Source organism: Artemia franciscana, chromosome 8 (assembly GCF_032884065.1).
Source record: "Artemia franciscana chromosome 8, ASM3288406v1, whole genome shotgun sequence".
Classification (NCBI taxonomy): Eukaryota; Metazoa; Arthropoda; class Branchiopoda; order Anostraca; family Artemiidae; genus Artemia; species Artemia franciscana.
Genome location: NC_088870.1, coordinates 26720328 through 26734551, shown reverse-complemented (window position 1 = coordinate 26734551; position 14224 = coordinate 26720328). Strand labels below are relative to the sequence as shown.

General features: G+C 35.7%; 1 protein-coding gene across 1 annotated transcript in view; it reads right to left on the bottom strand.

Annotated features, from left to right (window-relative positions):
- Positions 1–14224, bottom strand: part of LOC136030220 (cell growth-regulating nucleolar protein-like) — a 56533-nt gene that overhangs the window by 1062 nt on the left and 41247 nt on the right. Inside the window, exon 5 of the mRNA XM_065709034.1 lies at positions 12318–12553. Within this exon, the coding sequence (XP_065565106.1) occupies positions 12318–12553 (236 nt within the window). The remainder of the gene's footprint in view (positions 1–12317; positions 12554–14224) is intronic.

Sequence of the window (14224 nt, the reverse complement as noted above, 5' to 3'; positions counted from 1 at the left end):
TAGGTTTAAAAATTAATATTAGAACACTAAGTCGTTGAAGCTAGGAATAAGTGAAGATGAAAAGGTGACGTAAGGTAACGAAAACAGATCAAGCGGATAGTTTCATTTACCTAGGTAGTATTATTAGTAAAGACGGTGGGTGCAGTGAGGATGTTAAAAGTAGAATAGCAAAGGCCCAGAGTATTTTTTCACAGCTGAAAAAGATTTGGAAGAATAAGAATATAAGTCTGCGAACCGAGTAGCTACAATGATGACAGTGGTCAAGCATGGTTCTGAAGTATGGGTTCTCCGAAGAATTTGCAAGATATACACCAGAGAAATTGCCTACTGATTGTTTTGGCAACCGGCTTACTGTATTTCACACGGTAAGCTGTACGAAAATGTGGTTCAATCCTGCTTTCTAGGGTTATAACGAGAGAAAGGTTGAAATGGTTAGGGTACGTTCGGCGGATGAAGGATGACAGGTTGCTAAAGATTGTCCTTTTCGGCCAAGAGTCTAGGACAAAACGAAAAGCAGGTCATCCTCGGTTAGGGTGGGAGAATATCTAAGGAAAAATTCAAAGGGATTGTAACTTCCTGGGAGGGTGTAAAGAGGGAGGCTTGAATAGATTGGGGTGGAGGAGGAGCTTACGAAGCAGTGTTGACCTCAAGCGGCTTGGTACTGCAATGACTCTACAGTACAATATTTTCAGCTGATAAATTTCTAACGATTGAGCGATTAAGATTTGGTTGAAAGCGAGATGGCAAACAAAAGCTTGTTAAAAAAATAAATCATGTGGTGGTTGCAAAATGGTCTTGAACCAGTTTCAGCGGCAATTCTGTGATATTAGTGTTAGAAATGGCTATGTATTGGTGCATCGAAGGCCCAAACATCTCAATCATAGAGTATGATTATTTTTTTTTATGTCGACCAGTAGAGACTTGCAATTGTACAGTCTAATTTGCAAACACTCTGGTACATGAGAAAACTCTTCCTTCCTAGCTGAAATTTCAACCTAATTTCTCTAAAAGGTTGCTAGCGAATAGGCAATAGCAGAAGCAGCTGAAGGGGCGATAGACCTTAAGAGAGATATTACCACAAGAACAAATGAAGTCAAAAAGTGTTTTAAAAAGTTTGAAAAAGACGTAGTCATAGATGCATCATTTCAGAAGTGTAAGAACAAGTTGGATCTGTGATGAAAGAGAAAAAAACTATACCGAAACTAGCCATTAGCTTTCATTTTGAAGAAGATACCGGCAAGTTTATTAGACAGAAGAGGGATTGAGATGGAGGAAAACTTAATGTGGTTGTCTACGGTATGCCTCTGCAGCCATTAACCGAATCACCTGGCAGCGCACGCCAACTTTATGGGTGTGAACATTAGCAACGGCAGAGCAACCTTTACCGGCCAAAAACCATGGAAAACCACCAAGAAACCAGCCCAGAATCAGCTCCCTATCACTCCTAAATATAAACTTAAAACGAAGTGTTCTATAAAAATCCTTCGAGCTTAGCCAGAAAAACCAGTTAAGAGCAGATGCATCAAGGGAAGACCGAGAAAAAATGAAATGCCCTACCTGATGAAGTCGGATGCCTACTCAACTAGGAGAACGGTAACTCGACTGTCTGCCACGGAAACATTGTATAAAGTACCCGATCTGCCCTGGCGGGCAGTTATTTCTGCCCAACATACTTTACAGTTTTCACTTAACACCCTTACCCGTTCCTTAGATATTGCTGTTGCGTCGTTTCGAAAACCTTCCTGAATATAGTATGCTTTAATTTTGATTGGCATCCCCCACAACATTTTCTAAAAGTTTTACCTTAGTAATTTTAGCCTGTTTGGAGACTCAGAATCAAACATGCCAACTTTCCTCCAATAACCAATCTTGTAAGCATATTTACTAGGTCTTTTGACTGTTTAGAACCAAACGCTTTCTCAAAATTCTGATCAGTGATAAGGGAAGGAAACATCTAAAAAGGGAGGGGGGGGGCTTGTTAAACCCAAAGGCATAGTTATTTTACCTTTGGACTATTTTGAACAAAATGGCCATCTCAAGAATTTTGATCGCATGCATTCAGGGAAAAAAGGGCGTGGGAGGAGGGGGCTAGTTGCCCTCAATCACTCTTGAAGCTTAGAAAGGGCATTAGAACTTCCGATTTCCCATCGAATGAGCCCTCTCTGACGTTTATACGACAACCACCTCCATATGAAGTGCCCCTGAAAAAAAAAAAAAAAAAAAAAAAAAAAAAAAAAAAAAAAACAATGATGATAAATAATAAAACATTGAAACCTTATGGTCTTTACTATAGGCAATGCTATAGCGTTGCCTCTGATTTATAACAATTCAGCAGTATTTATGCAATGCCTACAGATCACACTATTTCTAGCTTATCTTTTAAAGGATAAAAACGTGGAGTTTTTGCATATGTAAAAGTTGAGTATATCGTACGAAAGATAAATAGAATCTAATTTTAACGTTTGTCGAAACAGTTGGGCTGGAAATTACAGACCCAAGGTTCCTGAACGACCCTGTCACAAACAGCTCAACCACTATAACAACCTTCATACACTACAATCACCTTGTTTATGTAAATAAAAACAATCTGATTAGAAGTATAAACTATATACCATCTATCGGGGTAGCTGACCACTTTGTCATTGAAAGAGTCACTTGTAGACACAGGCCGAGGACAGACACATACACACACACACACACACCCTTTCCTGGGACCGGAAATTTAGATGTTCTGTGGGAATTTGTTTAACCGTAGGCAAACCAGACTCAAGATTGCCCCCCCCCCCTGTTGACCAAGCTACTCCAGCATTCTCCCAATTAAGACTTCAATTCTAATTTTGTAGATAGTGGTTTTAGGGTTCTCATACAGGTTGAATTTCGTTACGTAATTTCCATGAAAATAACGCTCTTTTTGGCTTAATTGCTATTTCTAAAGCTGTGAAAATGTTTATCTGCTACTAGTTATGATGGAGTAACTTTAAAATCAATATCATTTTCATATTTAGAATCACCATAAATAACATATTTTAGAGATTTATTAATCTCTCTTATTAAGAGAGATTTACACATTATGACCTGATTTTCCATCTCTTTCATATGCTACCAAAACTCCTGTAGATAATCAGGTTATGATCGTTATTGCTAACTTCCCTGATGAATTAAAAAATACGAAAAAATGGAAATAGGCTACTCACAAGATTAATAGACATGAACGAATCCACCATGTAGCTACTTGTTCGTATCGACGAAGCCGTGGTCAAAATTTTTTGTGTAGAGATTTCTAAGATACTTACAAAATGCATGGCAAACGTTAGGGAAATAAAACCCTTTAGGATTGTCATGAGCGCTATTAATTATTACGACCCTAGTATATTTATTGGCTATGGCAGGGTAGTAGAAACTTAGATCACTGGACAGTCGTGTACCATTAAACTGACTTTTACTGACGTTAATTCTCTTGGTACAATACAGTACGTCTTGAAGTAAAGGTATATCACATATCTACAAAAGGTGCTTCAAACGTACCGGAATTTCTCCGCTCTCCTCATTGATGTTACAATTGCCAGTCTCCAAGAAATCAAGATTGAATTGCAATGCCTCAAATCGATGCCTTTCTGTGCTGGTGATCACAAGTCCATCCGTGACCATCCATGTTTGGCACTACAAGTATATTTAAACTGCAGGGGTGATCATGTCTCTTATAGTTTCAAGCGCTCTTTGTTTCGAAATGCTAAGACCAAAAAGTCAGCTAAATCTATTTAATAATGGGAAGCTCAGAAGTTTCAGAAGCTTCAGTTTGTCTATATTTAAGGACTAACGCACCAAACCTGTTTGTTTATATTTCTTGTATAAATCTCAGTGCATATTTCAGTGTATTCTCCATACTAAGTCTTTTAAGCTTCAGTGTGTCCACCATCCATCTGATTTTATTTCAATGACTCCAAGCTGGGGAAGCTATTGCGCAAATTTAATTCACAATAATGGTAAGTTTTACGAACTCTTGAGTTTCCAGATAAAGCATTAGAGGTTTTTAGTATTCTAAATATTTCAGTACGTCAAGATTCCTGAAATACTGCTGATTTTTTCAAAAAAACAAGCAACAACCAAACAATAGGGAATTCTTACTAAACGCGAAGACAATTTCTCGGACCTTCAGCTCAAGTCTTTGTTCATCGATTGATCAGTAGAGGCTAATAATAGAAGACGGACTGCCCAACTTTATTGGGTTACGTAAACCTTTCAGGATAATAGAAACAAGAAGCTGCTGGATATACCCAGATATAGGATGAAGCCAATGAATCGACAGATGATGGCAAGCGGTGGCGTCGCCTTGATTATATTCAACAATCTTTCGTACACTGTCAGAACTGATCTATCAAGATATCAGATTGGGATTTTTGAATCCCTATTTACTGAAATTAAATCTTAAGGCAATACCTTATTACCGGTAATGTGTCCCGATCTCCAAGTGGATCCATCCCTTCATTTCTACGGATCCATGATGAACTTTTAGAGACAACACAAACACGTCCACATGTGCTTATAAAAATGGGCGATTTCAACCTTAACTCATTTAATCTTGCATCTTCAGTGACGGTGGATTGACGATTGACGGTGGATCAGCTTTGCTCACTGACGGAGCCTTACAAACAGTTTGAATTCCGACACGTGTAACTGTGAGCGATTTTGATCGACAAAATTTCATCCTATCATAATTGGCTGCAAAATTTTGTCCCAGTAAATGATCTATCAGACCATTTTCCTATCTTTTACGTATTCAGTGCTTAGAAGATGGTGAGCCAGGAGACCCTTAATTTAGACTCGGATGCCTTTAAATGTATTCAAAACGGGATGGTCCTTAGATACCGATTAGCAGAAGCTCAATGCGATATATTTAACATAATTATGAATTTTTGTCCAGTTTGACTTCTTTTATGAATTTGTTAAAACTTCTATAGTCGATGTATGTACGTCATCCACTTAGGGTTCCCTATAAAAGATTTATTCCCTTGAATCAAAGAACGGCCCCAGGCTTTCTCCGAAGCTAGAGAAAACCAAATAACCTTTAGAAATCGCACAAGTCAGCAAAGTTATCGTCAATAATAGCTGATGCTCGCCTTCAATGTTTCAAAACTTAAGGAAATGTTTACACTTGTTTGATTCTGAAGGCTCAAAGCCTTTATTTTTTTTTCAAGAATTCTGAACGGCAGAAAGAATATCCAGAAAACTTGGCAAGCGATTAATTCTGCCCTCAAACCTTTGCCTTCACCCTCTGGCATCCCTCCAAGTTTGACAGTTGACGGCTCAGTTGTTCAGAGCGAACATAATGTTCAAGAAGTGTTTAACTCTTGTTTTGCTAAAGTTGGAAAAAGCCGCTTCTTCAGTAAGCTTCCTATTTCTAAACCTGATTTCTCATCGAATTTTGGCCCAATTAGCTGTAATTCGATGGCCATGGAGCCAGTTTCTGAGATTGAGATAAGTAGACTTATTAATGGGAATAATAATAGTCAGGAATCCTGACTATATACTCACCAAGGTAGTGAAATTTGTTATTCCTTCAATTATCTCTCCTTTGACAAGACATGGGAATCTATCTTCCGAGATGGAATTTTTCCCAGTTCACTTAAGTGCGCTCGAGCGATTATCTTATATAAAGGTGGTAGACTTCAGAGTGTCCTAGGTAATTACCGACAGATATCTTTTTAGTCAGTACATAGCATAAGGTCTGTACTTATCATTTTTAAAAGGCTATGCTTTCTCGACTACTTTTGTTTTTAGAAGCAAAGGAATGTTTTCTATGACTTTAAGTTTAGCCTCTGGGCAAAGCAATTAACTCAGCATGCTTGTGCTATTCTTTTAAAATTTCTAAATTCAGCTTCTGATTCTGGTCTGATTCCTACCGATAAATTTTTGGGCGTCCAAAAAGCCTTCTAGTACTCCAACCATAAAATTCTACTCTCTAGTAAAAACTAGGACCAGTTGTATTCTTAATTTATGTTAATGATCCTATATTTATGGTTAAGAACAAAAATAAAACGGTTTGTGGCCATCTATGATACTCCGAATCTTTCCATGCCCTCAAGTTTAGGTCTCCGTCAACTGGTGACGACACCCTAGTTGCCTTCGTTGACGATAGAACCCTGGGTCCTGCAGTCAGGACGGAGCCTGACAACCATTTTAAAGTAATTGTTTTGTTTTCAATAGTAATTCTGTGGTTTGGAGCTAATTGTCTGGCTCTAAATGTTACCAAGTTAAGCTTCCTGATTTTCTAGCATATTTATCATGCTTGCCCCCAACTTTTTAAAATTCATCTTTTAAGAGATTTTTTCAGTAGACCTAGTGATAGTTGCTCATTAGTCAGATTAAAATGAATATAAAGAGAAGCTTTAAAATTTTTAGAAAGCTCAAACACATTTTTCCTGGGTCTATTCTAAAAATCATGTTTCATTGTTTAATAATATTTTTATGAATTAAAAAAAGAAACAAAACATCCAACACCAAATATTCCCCCCCCCCCAGGCTCTATGTCCAGGAATGCAAATCCGAAGATAATAGGGAGAATGATCAGAGACAAAAGGCGGTCTAGTTATAATGGCTACATGAACCAATACAAAGTGAGCTCAGATAAAGCAATAGCAGATTAATAGGATTATTTTTTTTTTTCAAGGACGAGGTCCCTTTCTTCGTCATATACCCTGAAGAGTGGTATCAAAAGGGAAGAAAATATTGACATCCATATTTCAATTCTTCAGTCTTTCGACCCTGGAAAAGTGTATTTTAGCTTTCTAATAGTTCCGAAATTCCTCGATATCTTCATTTTAATTTGACTAATGTGATGTTTAGATGAAAGATTCTCATCAAAGAGAATGTCCAGAAACCGAATCTGACGATCACTAGGGTCTACTGATAGAATCTCTTGAGCCATGAATTTCCGGGAGTTGAGGACAAGCCTAAGAAATTTGCTAGAACATCAGGAAGCTCGACTCAGCAACATTTATGGCCAGGAAATTAGCGTCAAACCACAGAAATACTCACTCAAATAAAACAGCAGACTTAACACGGATCTCAGGCGCCGTTCTGACAGCAGTACCAAGGGTGCTGTCGTCAGTGAAGGCAATTAGATGGTCGTCACCGGTTGATGGAGATCTACGTTTGAGGGCATAGAAAGATTCAGGGTGACATAGATGACATTAGACTATTTTTGGTTTATAACCGTAAAAATAATATCATTAATATAAAACAGGAACAGAACTAGCCCTACAACTGAGTCATGTGGGACCCCAAATTCAAACTGAGACGGTGAGTGAAGAAATAACCCTTCCAGACAAACGAGAATCAAGTCGAGCACCAATGTTCCCTCTCACACCGCAATGAGATAATTTAATGAATAGAATTTGAGGTCATTTTGACCTCATGGATTAAAAGCTTTTCAGACGTCCAAAAATAACGTGGAAGGAATAGGAATTAGACCAGAATCAAGAGCCGAATGCACAAAATTTAAAAGAGCAGCATAAGCATACTCATTTGAGTGTTTGGCTCGGAAGCCAAACAGAAAGTCCTTACAGTTATCGGGCTCGCTTAAGTGAGCTGGAAAAATTCTATTCTTGAAACATGGATTTAAAATTCTTTTCAAAGGAGAGCTAACTAAAGGAAGAATAAATTTTGATGCCTTGGTGGGCATACAATCAGGACCAGAAGACTCTAAGCCTTTTAATTTACTGACGATAGTATTTATCTCAACCTCAGAAACAGGCCCTAGGCCCACCGACTTCAAACAAGTCGGACCAAGCTATGATTGGAAATCAGGCTTAGAAAGAAGGGAGCTTACTGACAAAGCAGGTTTTTTTTTTCCATATTTACAAAATAAGAGGTAAATGCCTCTAGAACATAAAGTTCTACCTTAGCAACAGATCCCATCAAAGTTGAGGGATACAAGAAGATGGAGACACAGGTTTGAGGACGGAATAAATCACCTGCCAAGTTCTCGAAGAATTTTTCCTGCGATTGGAAAATTTCTGAAAACAATAAAGACGTTTATTGTTTTCAGAATAAAGGAACTATAAACATTAGCATGATTTTTGATACGTTAAAGGCGCGCAGCAGTTGCACTTCTAAATGACATTTTTTGACTTGTAAGATTTCCTTAGGTTACTTTTTCTGCTCCCGCTTATGAGAAAGCTTGAGGCTATCCGTGGAGTCAAGGGAATAAATCTTTTAGACTTGGAAGCACAAGTGGATGCAGTGAATACATCGACAATTGAAATTTTGACAAATTCATAGAATCATTTCAGTTGACAGAGTCAGACTGGGAGAAAAAATCCATATCTATGTCAAATATATCCCATGTTGTCTCTGTCAATCGTGATCTAAGAAGGGTTAGCTCATTCTGACCACATGTAAAGGCACAATGAATACAGAAAATTCAAGAAAATGGTTCCGATCATTTGTTAGTAAGAAATTCAGCATCAAACCAAGGGAGGAGAAAGTATTGTCTAGCAAGGATGCCGTAGTCATAACTACACGTGTCAGAATGCAGGCGGTTGATAAGGTTCAGCTCTGAGTAAGGCTCAAATTATTATATCTATAAAGTCCATTAATTCATACGGAAGAGTTCGTATTGTCCTTAAAGGCTCGTCAAGGGTCTGTAGAAATGAAAGAATGGATCCACTTGGAGATCGGTAAAAATTATCGACTACAAGATCTTTCCTTATTTCTTGAAAGATCCATTGTGGCAATGTAGAGAAGGTCATTGGATATATGGAAATCGAGACTCTCTTACCATCCTCCGTCAACCTTAGTCGCTCCTTCTTATATCCGGCTATATCCAGCAGCATTTTGTTGTTATCATCCAGAAAGGTTTTATACAACCCAATAGCGTCCAATGAAGGAACGAGAAATTGTCAGCATCTTTAGTATACCCATTAAATCAGTAATATTTTGCCTACTTATCGAGGAAGAAAAATCTGAAATTTTTTTTGAGCCTTGCTCTACAAAATGATTTAAAATCCTAAATACACCTATTTGGTTATTTTGAAGCTCAATAAAAAGCCCGCCAATGTAACTGAAATCCCTGAGGCCAGAGTTAGGAAGTTCTTAAAACTTACCAACAGGAAGAATTAAATTAGCACAGTACCTATCGAAGCTTGAAAATTCAGTCTTATGTCTCTTATTGCCCTACTATATGATTGTAAACTTTTTCCCCCTTCAGATACCACTTTCTAGGGTATATGACAAAGCATAGAGCCTTATTTTTGAAACAAATAGTTCTATTAATAAGCTGTAGCTTGATTTGAAGCCACTTTGTATTGTTTCATGTGTTTTTTTTTCTTCTATTACACGATGATTTTACTCAATATTTAAGAACCAGGCCGTCTACTGTCTCTGACCGTTCTACCTCCTATCTTCATCATTGTAATAATACCAGCTTACCCGTCGCGCGTTACTGCGATCTCAAAAGAAATTCAAGAAACCCCCCCCCACCGGAAAATCCTCTACCGCAGACCCCGCCTCCCTCACCCCACGTATTAATAAGTTTGTATTTTTAACTTACTATTATTTGAAAATTCCCGACGTAGGCAATTCTTTCCCGCATAAATCCCACCACTCCACAGACAAACTCCCAGAAAATACCCCTTCATTGGGAAAAATGTCCATAATTCAAAAAACACAATGACGCACTAAATTGATAAACAGTAACATAGATTTTTTTTCAAACGTTATGTTTTTTCCACAAGAGAGTTAATTCCAGACTGATTAAAGTTGCCCTTTACCTACATTTAAATAAACGACCTAATTAACTCTGTTATTACACATGCAAAGTGTCAGAAAATGACATATAAATCAAATTCATTTTCATATGAAAAATTTCCCCCTCCCCCATACAATTCTCCCCTGAAAAATTTCCCCACATGTGAAATAACGATAACTAATTTTAAATTTAAAAAGTATTTGAAAAATTAGGTTGAATAGCAAATTCACGAAACTGTTGATACAGAATTCAGAACTTATTAAAAAAGAAGTTTTTTTAATTTCGGAAGCGTATTAAATGACATAATTCCAAACTAGCTAACCCTTTAATTGAATGTCCAAAAAATGTGAATATGACCGGAAGGGACCATCAATTATTTGTATCGAGGGATCTTTGAATTCAGTCAGCGCGAAAAGAATTGAGAGGCCACTCGAGGAGGGAGGGGGATATTTTATACTTAAAGCCTTCGCAAGACGTTTACTCAACATTTTCTTATATACAAAATCACACAAATTTGTAGATATGGGCCTGATATCTCAGCAAGAGGATCCTCCGAGATGCCAAATTTGACAGCGTAATTTTCATCGAGATCAGTCGCCTATTGTTTTCCCTTTTTTCGAAAATCAACCAAATTTCCTTAGGCTCGTAAGTTTTGGTGGGTAATTTAAAAGTGAATGAATTCTGCATATTTCGAATCACCATTAAAGCTTATTCCCTTGATGAGCCTATTGTTATCAAAAATCCTTTTTTAGGGTTTCAGTTACTATCAGCACGAGCAGCTCCTTACTTACAGTCCGTTACTACAAACTGTTAGATATATTTTTATAGCATTAAATAAGAGACAAGTTTCAGCCAGAACCATTCTTACTCCTTTTCCCTTGCATTACCATAATATTGGGCATTTTAAAGAGGGTACCACTTAAAATTTCAATGACACTCTCGCAGCCTTCCTGGGCAATTTGCGCCGCCTAAACGTTCAAAAATCACAAAGACTGCTTGTAATTTCCGGAAACAAGTTTCTATTTAGAAGGTTAATTCTTTTGGCCTACAAAGCCTCCTTTCGTCCGATTTCCATATTATTGTATTTCAAGGGTTGAACGCTCCGAAATTTTAGTAGGGGCATCCAAAACGCCCACTTTTTTTTTTTAGCAAAACAAATAATTTCCCCTGCTAAAAAATTATTCTTTAGACATAAATTTGCAATACTTTAAAGCAGACACACTAAAAATGAATTTCCATTAATTTAAATAATAAACTATTAGTTAAACACAAGGTGTATCAAAGAGTAGCGTTCCAAGCTAGAAACTTTAAAAAGGCAGTAAAATGATGTAGATCGCTGTTTCCACATCGGAAGTTTCCAAGGCTTTATTTATAGGGTTTTCCTAATTTAGAACATAAAGTCGTGGTAACAATTATGATTAAAAATATGGTCTGGATAAGATGTCCTTTCCAAACTAAGGGCATTTAGGTAATAAAATCTTCCTTAAAAAAAAAAAAAAAAAAAAAAAAAAAAAAAAAAAAAAAAACAGATGATTGGTTCAGTGGTACTTTTTGTTAGATCTAAACTTTTTGTGGTCTATATGTAAGGTGAGATTTCACTGGAATCTAACCGAACAAGTTTATTAGGAATACAAGTGAAATGATAGTAGGATTGATACCAGACCTAGCTAGTGATTCCCAATTAGAATCTTTTACGATTTATTTCAAAAATGCTAGGAGACGACGAAAAGATGCAAAATAAATCCTAAAGCGGAAAAAATTATATCCAAGGTATTCTCAATTCCTCCAAAAATTACGTAAATCAAAATAAGTCTCATTCTTACCCCCCTCCTCCAAACCTTAGGTGTCAGACTTATTTCTAGTTATCGAGAAGAGCAGTCCGTCGACATTATAAAAGAGATGCATATCAGCATGTCGCTTCCGGCAAATCGAAAACAAAATCCTTTTAGTTTCTAAGTTTTTGCTGTGACGGAAAAAAGAGAAGTTTAAGAACTTCATAAAAAACAGTTGACCAAGTCGACGTGGCGAGAAATTTAAAATCCAAATCACGAGACTCTTCATTGGAAACGGGGAAACTGAATTCAAGCAAATCTATAGCAACGATTTCGTCCTTTCTTCTTAGCAATTTCTTAGAAGTGTCCATATCCTGAATAATAATACACTAAACATTTACACAAATTCGAGATTCTTCATTGCAAACGGGGAAACTGAATTCAAGCTACTCTGTGGCAACGATTTCGTCGTTTCTTTTTAGCAATTTCTTAGAAGTGTCAATATCCTGAATAATAATACACTAAACATTTACACAAATTCTTAATACTAATCAAAATTGACAGCGATCTTAAAAAAATGATGAAGGCAATAAGATTTAGCATAAAAAGGAGGGAACTATGTTAAAGATAAAGATACCGAACTTGCAGCAACAAGAACAATTATACAAAAGAAAAAATACTACAGATTTTGTAGTTTCTCTAGAAAACTAGATTCTCTCTCTAACATTATTGCCTTATTCCAAAAAACACTAGATAGAATAAGAATTTGTGGAGCAAGTTATTCAGATAAAACCAACCGTTTTCCTTTTCTTTTTTCTTCTTCTTTTTCTTAGCAGCGCCATCATATAAGCCGATATCAACAGTTTCTTCGTCTTCTGCCTGTTTACGTTTGTGTCCTTTTTGCTTTAATGTTCCTTCAGGTTCTAGAGTTGCATCCAAGACTTCTTCATGGTTATGGTATTTCTTATCTTTTTTCTTCTCTTTCTTTGACTTCTTTTTGTTGAGTTCTATCGTTTCAGATGTTTCTTCAATCCTTGCATAAAAAAAAAAAGTTTGTTAGAAAACCGTCTTCCTTTAGTATTAACAAAAAATTGCAGATGAAACATTAATGATATTAATCGGGAGCAATTGCCGTTGTATTTATATTAATTTGCATGATTTTCACATTCTTAGAAATCTGTTCTCAACAGAGTAGCCTACACAATTTTGGAATAATTATATTTATGTTAATATAATTTTGGAATACATATATTTATGATTTTGGATTACATAAATCTTATACACAGCAACGGATAGTATTGATAGATAGGAAAAGAAAGTAAGAATATTTACTTCTAGAGAAGTTAACTTAAAAGTAGCACGGACTTAAAGAATTGAGCCTTATTCATTTATGGTCTGTTTATCTTCCTTACCTTTTAATCTATACAACTGATCTCCCGATTTTTCCGTTAAGTTTTTAACGATGTGAAAACTGTTTCGATCTTTTGTTGGCTGCATAATTCATATCGACTAAATGGGACTAGAAAATTAGCGAAAAAAGCAGTTTAAACGGATAACAATTTTTTTTTAACTATTTCAGTGGTATGAAAATTCTTGCCCAAAAAAGTCACTTTGTACTTTTGATGCATCATGTTAAACCCGAATTAAACATTAAACCCGATAAATATTGAATTTCTCCATTATCCATATTTTTAGTCCACGACAAAAAAATTGGAACTTAAAAAAACATAAAGCGGTAAAGTTAATTTTCTATCTTATTTTCATGAGCTGAATTCAAAATACAATAAGGATTACTTGAGTCCAATATTTGATTAAGTTCTAGTTTTTGAAGTTTTTATTTGAAATTTTTGGCAATTCATACAAAAACAAAAGAAAAAATCAAGTAAAAAGAATAGGTGATAAAAAATGCTCATCAATTGTTACTCATCACAAAAGCTTTTATTATAGAAAATATTTAGTTTTTAAAAGTTCAAATCAGCTTACTTGTGTTTAGGAAACAAATCGTTTGAAACCAACATTAAAAAAAAAAAAAAAAAAAAAAAAAAAAAAAAAAAAAAAAAAAAAAAAAAAAAAAAAAAAAAAAAAAAAAAAAAACCTAGGCTACATTTTTTCTAGCGCCTACAGTTTTACGTAAGTTTTTTGTTAAATTTTGTGTTTTTCAATTAAAAAAGATAAAAACAATAATTCTACTACAACAATGAGTGCAAGAAAAAGATTAATCTTTTTAAACTGTTAGATTCAAAATGCAAAACTTCACTGACACCTCTCTTCAACTTTTCAATTAATAAATTATAAAAGAAAAGTTTCACGAAGAAAATAATGGTGACTTCGTACCTTGTTGTTATACCGTTAACAGAATTATTAAAAGCTACTAAACTTTCCAGCAATTCAAAATGTTTTTCATAATAGGAGTGTTCTTTAAACAGTCCTAATTCCAGTAAAAAATAGATAATTACTTTTAGACTGTATCGCAATATAAACGCCGTCTAAAAACAGAGAGGAACAATTTTTCAAATTTATTGGAGATCCATTCAGGAACTCGTACGAAGTTCGTTTGCTAAATTACAACTAAATCCTTGTATCTTGGATAGTTAAAGAAACTACTAGAGACGGTACCAATGGTATGCAAAGGTATTACATTTTAGATGAATGCGTAGCGTCGATCATAGCTATATCAGAGAGTCGAAGAGTGCTTCAACGTCGA